Here is an 11,837-nt window from a genome sequence, read left to right as displayed (position 1 = left end):
CCAGCCCGAACCCCAGCCCAAACCCCAGCCCAAACCCCAGCCCCAGCCCAAACCCCAGCCCAAACCCCAGCCCCAGCCCAGCCCCAGCCCAAACCCCAGCCCCAGCCCAAACCCCAGCCCCAGCCCAAACCCCAGCCCAAACCCCAGCCCCAGCCCAGCCCCAGCCCAAACCCCAGCCCGAACCCCAGCCCAAACCCCAGCCCAAACCCCAGCCCAGCCCCAGCCCAGCCCCAGCCCAAACCCCAGCCCCAGCCCAAACCCCAGCCCCAGCCCAGCCCCAGCCCAAACCCCAGCCCCAGCCCAAACCCCAGCCCAAACCCCAGCCCCAGCCCAAACCCCAGCCTCAGCCCAAACCCCAGCCCAAACCCCAGCCCCAGCCCAGCCCCAGCCCAGCCCCAGCCCAAACCCCAGCCCCAGCCCAAACCCCAGCCCAAACCCCAGCCCCAGCCCAGCCCCAGCCCAAACCCCAACCCAAACCCCAGCCCAAACCCCAGCCCCAGCCCAAACCCCAGCCCAGCCTCAGCCCAAACCCCAGCCCAAACCCCAGCCCCAGCCCAGGCCCAGCCCAAACCCCAGCCCAAACCCCAGCCCGAAACCCAGCCCGAAACCCAGCCCCAACCCCAGCCCGAAACCCAGCCCCAGCCCGAACCCCAGCCCCAGCCCAAACCCCAGCCCAGCCCAAACCCCAGCCCAGCCCAAACCCAAACCCCAGCCCAAACCCCAGCCCCAGCCCAAACCCCAGCCCCAGCCCCAGCCCAGCCCCAGCCCCAGCCCAAACCCCAGCCCAGCCCAGCCCAAACCCCAGCCCAAACCCCAGCCCAGCCCAGCCCAAACCCCAGCCCAGCCCAAACCCCAGCCCCAGCCCAAACCCCAGCCCAAACCCCAGCCCCAGCCCAGCCCCAGCCGGGCCCGGGACGGCCCCGGACACACCGAGACGAGCCGGAACCCGGCGGGAGCCGAGCGGGGCGGGGGCGGAACGGACAGAGGCAAACACGGAACTGAACACGGAAACAAAAACGGAAATAAATACATAAACAGAGACACAAACACAGAAGCAAACACAGAAAGAAGCAGAGACCCAAACGCAGGAATAAACACAGAACTAAAGGCAGCCCCGGGCCGGCTCCCGGCTGAGCACGGAGCGCGGAGACAGAGCGGCCCCAGCCCCGCGCCGGGACCCGGGAACAGCCGGGAACAGCCGGGAACAGCCGGGAACAGCCGGGAACAGCCGGGCAGGGCCGGGAACAGCCGGGAACAGCCGGGAACAGAGCCGGGCAGGGCCGGGAACAGCGCCCCGCCCGCGGGACAGCGCCCGGGGCCGGCAGACGGCTGCGGAAGGTGCGCGCTGAGGAAGATCCGCGCCGCGGAGCGTCACAAATGCGGAATCACGCACCCGGGAGGAATCGAGTGAAAATCAGACTTAGTGTTTCAAAAACACCCTGCGGAAAAGTCGCGCCGCGGAGCGCAACATGCGCGTAATTACGCACTTAGCCGCGGAGTAAAGTCACGAATTTTGAGTTCAAAAACTACGCTCTGAAAAGTCGCACCACTGAGCGCAATATGCGCGTAATTACGCACTTAGACCGCGGAGTAAAGTGACGAATTTTGAGCTCAAAAACTTCGCAGTGGAAAAGTCGCGCCGCCTAAGATACGCGGCGCGGAGCGTCACAAATGCGTAATTAAGCACTCAGGAGGAATCGAGTGAAAAAACACTTAAGAGTTCGAAAAACACGCTGCGGAAACTACGCGCCGCGGAGCGTAATATGCGCGTAATTACAGGGTGTAAAGTCACGAATTTTGAGTTCAAGAACTACGCTGTGAAAAGTCGCACCACGGAGCGTCACAAATGCGTAATTACGCACCCGGAATCGAGTGAACACCAGACTTAGACCTTGAGAAATACGCCGCGGAAACTTCGCACCACGGAGCGCAATATGCGCGTAATTACGCACTTAGACCGCGGAGTAAAGTCACGAATTTTGAGTTCAAAAACTTCGCAGTGCAAAATTCGCGCCGTGGAAAATACGCGCCGCGGAGCGTCACAAATGCGAAATTACGCATCCAGGAGGAATTGAGTGAAAACCAGACTTAGAGTTTGAAAAATACCCAGCGAAAGTTCGCGCCGCGGAGCGCAATATGCGCGTAATTATGCACTCAGGAGGAATCGAGTGAACACCAGACTTAGTATTTCAAAAATACGCCGCGGAAACTTCGCGCCGCGGAGCGCAATATGCGCGTAATTACGCACTTAGACCGCGGAGTAAAGTGACGAATTTTGAGTTAAAAAACTTCGCAGTGGAAAATTCGCGAGGCGGAAGATACGCGCCGCGGAGCGTCACAAATGCGAAATTACGCGCATACGCCGCGGGGTATTATCCAGACTTAGAGTTTAAAATAGGAGTGAACTACGGGAAATCCTACATCACGAATTTCAGCTGGCGAAAAGGGGGTAATACGTGTGTCTGCACTTATATTGCACAAACGGGATAAAACAGAATAAAATAGGGACCTTTATTGCTACAGCGTAGCAAACTGTACAAAATGCCTTTTCTATCGATATTTTATTAGCAATCCGTTTAAAAACATTACAATCAGCTAAAGGACCGCAGCAGCTGCGGAAACCGCCCCCTCGCGGGCTCCAGAGACCTCCTGGTCACTATCTCCTTTGCCTGTAGGTGTTTCTGTTCCTTCTCCACGTGAACGATGGGAGAGTTACCTTTTAGTTCCGTTTTTCATTGAGAAGACCATTTAACACGTTAAATCCACTCTGAACTGTTGCCAGTCTAAGCCATGTGAAGACGCGGCCGCACGAACAGACCGGAAACGGAATCCGTGTGCTGGTGCCTCAGTAAAAGGGTTCCGGCGGGAAACAGCCTCCCCCGGCAATGCGGGGTGGCGGCTCCCGCTCCCCGGGAAGCCGCGGTGGCCCCGGTAGCTGGCGGTGCCCCTGTGGCGGGCGGTGCCCCGGTAGCGGGCGGTGCCCCAGTGGCGGGCGGTGGCTCCGGTAGCGGGCGGTGGCCGCGGTGGCCCCGCGCGGGTGAGTTTTACCCCGCAGAAACCCCCGAGCCGCGGTCGGTTCGCAGCTCCGTGCGGAACGCGCGAGCTCGGCGGCCGGCAGGAGCCGGAGCACATTCCCTGCACACAGCTCCTCCCACAGCTGAGGGCTCCAATGGCGTCCCCTCGCTCCCGCCCGCGCTCTGCGCGGGATTTCCAACAGCGCCGGCGGCTCTGCCGGTCCCGCCCCGCAGCGGGGGCGCCACAAGCGTTTTGTGCCTTTTTACCCTTTTCTGTATTTGTTTTCGGTGTTTCCCCCTTTTGCTCCCGCGGCCTGCAGAGGGTTTTGTGTTGCTCTCCCCTCCGCGGGTGTCGGGGCCGGGCGCTGTGCCCGCTCCGCTCGGCTCGCACCGCCCGGGCCCCGCGCAGTTCAGGCTCTCATCCCCGCGCCCGCCCTTGTCTCCTTCCCCCGCAGCAGCTCGAGCTGGCGGCGGCCGCAGTTTTCCTTCTCTTCCCCCCGCCTCCTTTCCGTGCGAGCACAGCTCCAGCGCGGAGCGCTCCCTGACTCTGTTTAATGATGCACTTTCTCCTGAGTCTCAACTATTTGGACTTTAAAACAATGGTCATTTATTATCTCAATTTCCCCTAGAGACATTGGACATTATTTTTATTTTTCTCATGCTGTGAGACCCTGTGTCAGTGACATGATTGGATTTAATAAGTTTTGTTGATTGCGATTGGTTTTTTATGTATCTTGTCCTCTATTTAATAGATAACCGGTAACAGCCTTAATAAAAGCAAACTGCTTTAACATCAGAACATATGAGCTTTTAAAACTAACAAAAAAGGGGGGAGACATTGTGACAGGTAAAATAATTATAAAAGCAAGGCAGAAAAAACATAGAAAAACAGAAGAAAGTCTGTTTTTCCAGAAGTTTTAGTGCTGAGTTGCAGGATTGCTGTAAGCCTGGGTCCTGCCCACAGAGGCAGCAGGGGCACTGGGCTGTGCAGAACTCAGCCTTCCATGGGTAAGCTCCTGAAGAACCAAGGCTGTCCTGAAGTTTTCCTGTGGTGAACGCAGTGCATCCTCTGCCCAAGGACCTTCCTGTAAGTGAGGCCTGCAGGAGCTGACTGGGAAGCAGAAATACTCACTTTTCAGCTGACTGGAGGCGTGAGCTGGGCCACTTGCTGCACCCAGCCCTGGTGAGCAGCCTGGCTCTGTGAGCTGCCTGTGGACAAGGCACTGGCACCCTTTGCTAGTTCTCCATCGAGGGCTCATCCTGAGACATTCACTGTGCGTGTCTTCCATTTTACACACTCTACTGGGTATTTTTTCTGCTTTGAATAAATAGTGATCCCAAATGGAATAAACGTGACTTCTGTCATTGCTGTGCCCGCTCTCACTGTGTCATAGATGAGGTATCCCAGTTTATCCTCTCAGCTGCTGCTGCTCAAGACAAGCTTTACTGCACTGCTGGTTCATACACAATAAGCAATAGGTACAAACTTGCACAAGCTCTGTCTTGTCTGGCATTGGTCAGAGGAGAAACCCTGTACTTGCTAAATTATGAGTAAAATTTCAAACCATTAAGGAAGCTGATGTGACTTCAAGGCTCTGGGTCAGATTTTCAGTGGTATCAGACATGTAAAGATAAATACCTCAGGGGATTTTCTGGTGTCATGGAAGAGCTGTTAGGCACCTGTTTTCAGCATGATAAGGAGTAAACCATTTATTGATTTAAGTCACTTCCCAAGATGTGCTGTAAGAACCAAAGCACACATCTGCTCTTGCATTCCCTTCTACCAAGCCTGGACTGGGTATCGCCATGCCCACTAAACCCTATTACATCACCTCCTTTTTAAACACGTTGATACATGCACTGTCTGAAACACCCACCTGCAGCCCGCAGTGCTTCAATGTGTCCTGCCCAGCGGGGATTTCTAACACTGAAGGCTGTGGCAGAAGGACTCATTGAAAAGCATCAGCCCAGACTTGATTTCATACAAGAAGAAATGCCATTTCAATCTGGAGTTTGACTCCCTGGCCATAGCTGGCAGCACTCACTGGGTGATCTCTCGGCATTTGCTTTGGCAATCAGCACAGCTCCTAAACTCCACTGCCCACAGACCAGCAGACACTGTCTCTGTGGAGATTTATTTTGACAGCTGGAGTTTTAGACAGCTTGTTCTGCATTTTGGCTTCAGCCAGGATGCCAGATGATGTTAAAGAGCAGCTGAACTGAGTGGACATCTGCTGTCACAATAGTGACCATTAAATTTACAAGCAGGCATAAACCTGGCTGAATTAAAAAGGCAGCAAAATCCCAGTCCAGTAGCTAACATAAGCGTAATGACTGTGGCTAACACTGGGGGATTTATTTCCCTTATGTCCTCCTCCCCCTTCTCTCCGCCCTAATTCATCCAATTTTGGTAAGTGATTTGCCACTGGACTCTCAGGTTAATACTGAACCTTCTGAGTACACTTGGAATTTGGATATATTTAGATAAATGGCCTCTCGAGCAGCAAATAAATATCAGCCTGAAAACAGCCAGAGCATTGGCCCATGGTACTGACTAACACCACTCTTTGAAAGGCCACTTTCCAGCCCTGTGGAAGGCAGGCGGGACTGGCAGGAATTCTCATGTGGGAAAAGGAAAACAACGGCATTTTTTAATTGTTTTTTCTGTTAAGCAGATAATTTATTTAAAATAAGCTATTTCTGACAGAGAACCCTGAATATCATTTTGCTTCCTATATCCCAGGACATTGGGCACCTGTTCTGTGCCTTAAGATATACATGGAGGGAAACTCCAGTAGTTTATAAACCTGTAAATAACTAACAATTTTTCATGGAAGATTTTTTGAAGACATGACTTAGCTGCCACATATTTAATAATAAGGAATATTCCAGCTAAAAACACCAAACCATAAAAATGCCATGTGCTTGTGGTTAGATGCGAGGCACTGCTGACAACAGCATCCCCACAGGTGTGGAAGTCGAGATGGCCACAACACTGGGAGTGCTTCACCAAAACTGCAGAAGGCTTTAGGCATCATCCCCTTGTTATCTAGAAGTCTCTCATACCTTTTCTCTTTCGCCTCTCAGGGGCAGCTCCACACAGCTCTGGCCCTGGCTCTGGAGTCTTCTCTCTTCCTTCTGCAGTTCCAGCTGGCTCCTTCCTGTCCCCAGCACGGCCACCTAACCCTGTCTGTGCCTTGTGGCAACCTGTTCCTTGTCCAAGCTCCTGTCCCTTGCTCCTCACAGCACGGCCAGCAGACCCCGACTGCCTCCCTACAGCCCACTCACTCTTTATCCCAGCCACAGCTGGGAGGGCAAAAGGCTGTTCCCACTCTTGGGTAATCAACAAGCTGTAATGTATCAAGGGTAAGAGTCTTTGTCTCTGCACACAGCGATCTTGTGGCCTGCTCCCTGTACACGGGGGACAGCAGCAAAGCACTGTATCAGTCCCCACAAGTTCCCCCACCGGTTCATTTTGCTGATTTGCCATGAAATACAAGCTCCCGTTGATTTAAACACTGCAGAAACAAGCCTGTGTCTTCCATAGGCTGAAAGCAGCACAACCCTGAGAGCCACATATAGCTCTAAGCTGCCACACTTTAAATATTTTTCTATCCCGGTCCCATAGGTTAGAGGTTAAGCAGGTTCAGGCTAATCTTGCTTTGTGACCCAGTGTGACACACGGGCAGTGAGGTGCAGCCCTTTTCCCAGGCGTGCTCCCGTGCTGTAGTGAAGCCCATCCACACTAGAGGGCCCCAGGAGAATGCAGAACTCCTTGGAAAGCACAACTGAAACCTATTTCGGATTAAAAGGGATCAATACATTTGGTTACTCAAAATCCCTTCTCACAACAGCTCAGTTTTTCAAGATGACTGAAAGGTAGTCGGCATGTGTCTTATGAGGGAAGCCAGAGAACAGTACTGAAAGTTTGGATTTATACAAAAGAGGTCGACTTCCAAGACACTCTTGTGAGAGAAACCCATGGACTGGCCATGATTATGTTGCTATTTTCAATCCCAACCTGTAAGAATTGAGCTACTGTGGGGAGGAGGAGTCATTTCAGAGGAAAAAGGTGCCATGCTAATGCTTCCATGTTGTAACATCCAAATTTGGGGAGCAGGTTTTGCACCCACCATGAGCAGGCCACACCCTGCACAGTGCAGCAGGCAGGGTTTGGGGTGGGATGGACAGTGCAATGGGCCACTTGGAAAATTACAGCTGTGACATCTGGCCCTTACTGTGGCTTTCAACCTTGATAAAAGCTATTAAAATATAGGAGATAGAGACAGACCCCATGAAATTTTTTTAAAAAAAGAAAGAATTTGGCCTGGGCTTGGCTAAAGAAGTAGTTTGGGCTCCATCGTCATACTCCCAACCAAATAAATATGTCCATCAGAACCCCCTCAGCTGGAGGAAAAAGGCCAAAAGTGGTCCTGGGGGTGGTTTTTAGCCCTTGGACACAGACTGAGAACCACACTAGATGTCTTCCTTAGGGTTGGGTCCCCAGCAGGATTTATTTCTGCGTCAAGGAAGATTACAGCTGATAGGATTTGCTTCTTGGAGGCTGTTGGCTTGTTTGGTGCAAACCCCTGCACAGAGCTTTCTTAAGGGAGAATATGGACCCTGTCTGTCATATTTTTCTTCTTCTTCTGGCCTTCCACAAGATAAATCCATCTGTTTCATCTTGCATAACAGGATGCTCTTGTTCCCAGGACAGCTTTGGAAGGTAAGAACACTGTAACCCCTGTTGTAGCAGCGGTGAAGTGGCTCAGACAGCCCCAGCAGGAACTTGCCGATGATGTGGGCACCAGGCAGACTGATGCATGGAGTGCCACCTTTAATACTTGAACTGTGCTGTCTTGAGCATAGAATGAGATTTCTCTTATTTCCCTGAGATATACATAGCCATTTTATTTTAGTAGTTACACACATAGCCGTTTTTATGACTTAATTGCATTCTTTATAATAAAATTGGCGTAAACCCCAGGGATGGATGGATGGACAGCTTATGCATGCCCTCCAAAAATACCTTATTATTATTCAAGTGCTTCTAGACCTGCATAGGGAACTGGTTTATTGGCCTCAAACGTGGTGTGTGACCTGGAAAATTTTCTGGTTTCCTCCCTAGGAGTTTGCTCTGCATGTCTGCGCTGCTGAGGCAGATCCCTGCAAACATCCCTCAGGACATCCGGAAAATTAGAATAGAAAATTCTCACCTAACAGAATTGCCTCGTGGGTCTTTTGAGAACGTTAGTGCCTTGGAGTATCTGTGGCTCAATTTTAACAACATCACAGTGATGCACATCAAGAGCCTGGAATACCTGCCAGCTCTGAAGGAGCTGCGCTTGCAAGGGAACAAATTAAGTTCGGTGCCATGGACAGCATTTCAGGACACCCCGACTCTGAAAATCCTGGACCTGAAGCACAACCGGCTGGATGTCCTTCCAGAACACGCCCTGCGCTACCTGCCCAACCTGACCTATTTAGATCTATCCTCAAATCAGCTTACCATCATATCCAGGGATGTCTTCTACAACTGGCCTGTCTACCAGAGAAGCCAGAGGATGGAGGGGCCGCTGGAAGCCATGTCCAATGCTGTCCTGGCCCTCCATGACAACCCCTGGATCTGCGACTGTCGCCTGCGAGGATTTGTCCAGTTTATCAAGTCCGTGGGCCCTCCTATCATTCTGATGAACTCCTATTTAACCTGCTCAGGCCCAAAATTCAGGACAGGGAAATTTTTTCATGAAGTAGAGCTTAACAGCTGCATGAAGCCCCTGACCTCAGCCCCTGACACCAACCTGACAGTCCCAGCAGGGTTAAACATCACCCTGACCTGCTTTGTGCAAGCCAGCCCTTCCCCAGCTGTCTGGTGGACCTATGCACTCAAACTTTTAAGGGCATTTAATGGTAAGCAAAGCTTTTCTTCTTCTTCTTCCTCTTTTTTTTTTCTCATTAAAAATTTATGCTGTACTATCCTACTTACATAGGTCTGCAGGCCATCACAGTCACCACAGCAACCCAGCCCCTTCAGAGCACCACAGTTATTGTGGTGGCAGTAATCCAAATGATCTTAATCATCCTGTGCATCTCAGCACATCTGACCAGAGTAAGAGCTGCTTCATGCAGGACATCAGTCAATGATGAAAGGAGCATGGCCTCATTTTTATACAATTATCTTACTTGTGGATTTTAAGAAGCAGCTCTTTTCTCATGACACATGATGTAGGAGCTACTAATTCCTATCTTAGTTGTACACATTTAACAAATAGATAGTTATCTAAATATGCATGTATATTTGCTATTTATCATACACTACATACTTTACTGTATGTCACAGACCATATATATATATACACACATTCTGTATATGTGCATGTACATGTGTTTCGATGAGCCCACAGAGATATACACAGACTTGTATGTCCCTACACTATTCCCCTGTACTGCACCAAGGAAATACTACACAAACCACAAAACTGTGCTGCCCTGTTTCCTGTCTGCATTCATGTTCTGCATGAACTGAAACAGAGGTGGTTGTTTTCCTGAAGTCTTGCTTATTTATATTCTTTAGCAAAGGTGTTGTAATGTGAGACCTTTTCCTCTTCCTCCCAATCCGTCCTCCCTCATGTTTATTTTCACTAAGAGCCTTCAATAGAACAAGTTGCTATTTTCATCAGCTAAGGTAATAAGACATAGAGGCAGCCAGCACACAGATTCTGTGTGCCCCTAATAAGCCAGCTAACTAAATAGGATAGCATTAGCCCTTAATCCTGGGCTGATATTTGCTTCAGTTGCAGCACAGTAGCACCGCTTGTGTGTCTTTCCACAAGCACATGCTGATTAATTACATAGTTTCTTCTCCACCACAGCCACACACCCCTGTTTAGGTAGATGACAGGGGTTCACACTGTTCTTAAAAGTGCATTTCACTTCCAGCCCAAAGCTTTCTGGCTTCATTCACCTGTTTCGGTCTGAGCCTCTTGAGACTACCATTTTTAATCCTAACAGAGGATGCAGCACTGTCCAAAATGCAGGTGTGCCTCCTCAGTACCTCTCCCGGCTTGCCCTGACCTAAGGCGGCTCACTGCCGATGGGCAGCTCGGCCTCTGCCCACAGCAGCTTCTCCGGCTGCTTCTGCTGGCGTGGGACACCCGCCACGCTTCCCGTGCCTGGGTGTCCCAACGCTGAGTTATTGCCCGTCAGACAGACAACGCTTTGCTGTCAGCTCTGGGCTCCGGCACGTTCCCGTGCCGCCCTTCTCCCCGGCCAGGGTGGGTCCCGGGCGGGCCCCGCCGCACACGGGCCCCTGGCTGAGCACTCCCCTCTGCCCGCAGTGTCCACGGAGCCCGTCAGCGAGGACACCGTCCGCTCGGAGCTGCTCATCCCGGCGGCACGGCCGGCAGACGCGGGCAACTACACCTGCACGGCCGCCAATTTCCTGGGCAACACCTCGGCGGCCGTCAGCCTCCGCGTGGTGGCCCCGTGGGCGTCCACCACGGCCCGCGGCTGGGCGCCGGCGGGCCCCGCGGAGCCGGGCGCTCACGTGGAGGTGCGCATCGCCAAGCAGACGGTCTACGGCATCACCCTCGAGTGGTTCGCGGCGGCGGCGGCGGCGGCGGAGCCGGGGGAGACCTGGTACACCCTCCTGGTGGGCCGCTACGACGCCGCCCAGAAGGACACCATCTACATCGGGCCCGGGGTCAACACCTACTCGGTGACCGACCTGCTGCCCGCCACCAAGTACGAGGTGTGCGTGGCCGTGCGCAACCAGGCTCCCCGCAAGGGCCAGTGCGTCGTCTTCGTCACGGGCAGCGACGTCAGCCAGATGGAGCAGCGCGAGAAGCTCATCCACATCGTGGTCATCGTGTGCGCCATGGTGCTGGCCGTGCCCGCCGGCATGTACGCCTGCACGGCCGAGGCGCTGCCCGGCTGCCTGGCCCGCTGCCCCAGCGCCTGCCCGCGCCGCCGCCGCGGGAGCCCGGCGCAGGCCGCGGGCAGCAAGGAGAGCACGCTGGACAGCCTGCCCGCCGGCAGCGAGGACGGCCTCTGCCGCCCCGACGGCGGCCGCGGCGCTCGACGGCCCGCGGAGCGCCAGGAGCCCGGCAAGGCGCGGCCGCCCCACAGGAACAGCGCCGACCTCTACTAGCCCGGCCTGCCCGGCCCGGGAATGGCGCCTCACAGCCCCGGGCCACACGGCGCCTCACAGCCCCGGGCCGCGGCGCCTCACAGCCCCGGGCCGCGGCGCCTCACAGCCCCGGGCCACACGGCGCCTCACAGCCCCGGGAATGGCGCCTCACAGCCTCGGGCCACACGGCGCCTCACAGCCCCGGGCCGCGGCCGGGCTCGCGGGGACACACGGCTCTCTGCGGCACTCGGGTGTTTGCGGCGGGCGTGGGGAGCCCCGGGAATGGCGGTGCCCGGCCACGGCTGAGGGTGGAGCAGCTCCTCCGTGGCCCCGGGCTGGCCCTGCAGCGCTGTCGGGGAGCAACGCGCACCGACACACCGAGAAAAACAACGCTGACCAAAAACCAGCCCCTGAAACCAATAGTACCAGTGCTTGTGGCCAGAGGCCACGAGTGTCCCCTCAGTGCTTGTGGCCAGAGGCCACGAGTGTCCCCTCATTCACCCACACAGGTGTCCCCTCATCCACCCACACAGGTGTGTCTGTCTGTATGTGTGTCCGCAGCTCTGTCCAGTGCCAGGTGCCAGCTTCTCCTGTGTGCCAGCTCCTGGGAAGGGACACGGGAGCTGGGCGCGGCTGTGGTCACAGCCCAGCAACAACAAATGGTGGGGAGGATTGGGTCAGCACGATGAAGAGAT

The 11,837-nt window shown here is 54.2% G+C and overlaps 1 protein-coding gene across 1 annotated transcript; it reads left to right on the top strand.

Annotated features, from left to right (window-relative positions):
- Positions 1 to 7,630: 7,630 nt before the first annotated feature.
- Positions 7,631 to 11,163, top strand: LRIT2 (leucine rich repeat, Ig-like and transmembrane domains 2). Its single transcript, XM_066324507.1, has 3 exons — positions 7,631 to 7,740; positions 8,143 to 8,924; positions 10,352 to 11,163. The coding sequence occupies exons 1-3, from the start codon at positions 7,631 to 7,633 to the stop codon at positions 11,161 to 11,163; spliced, it is 1,704 nt and encodes a 567-aa protein (XP_066180604.1).
- The last annotated feature ends 674 nt before the right edge of the window (positions 11,164 to 11,837 follow it).

This window comes from Sylvia atricapilla, chromosome 8 (assembly GCF_009819655.1).
Source record: "Sylvia atricapilla isolate bSylAtr1 chromosome 8, bSylAtr1.pri, whole genome shotgun sequence".
NCBI classification, from domain to species: domain Eukaryota; kingdom Metazoa; phylum Chordata; class Aves; order Passeriformes; family Sylviidae; genus Sylvia; species Sylvia atricapilla.
This window is presented reverse-complemented; position numbering and strand designations above follow the sequence as displayed.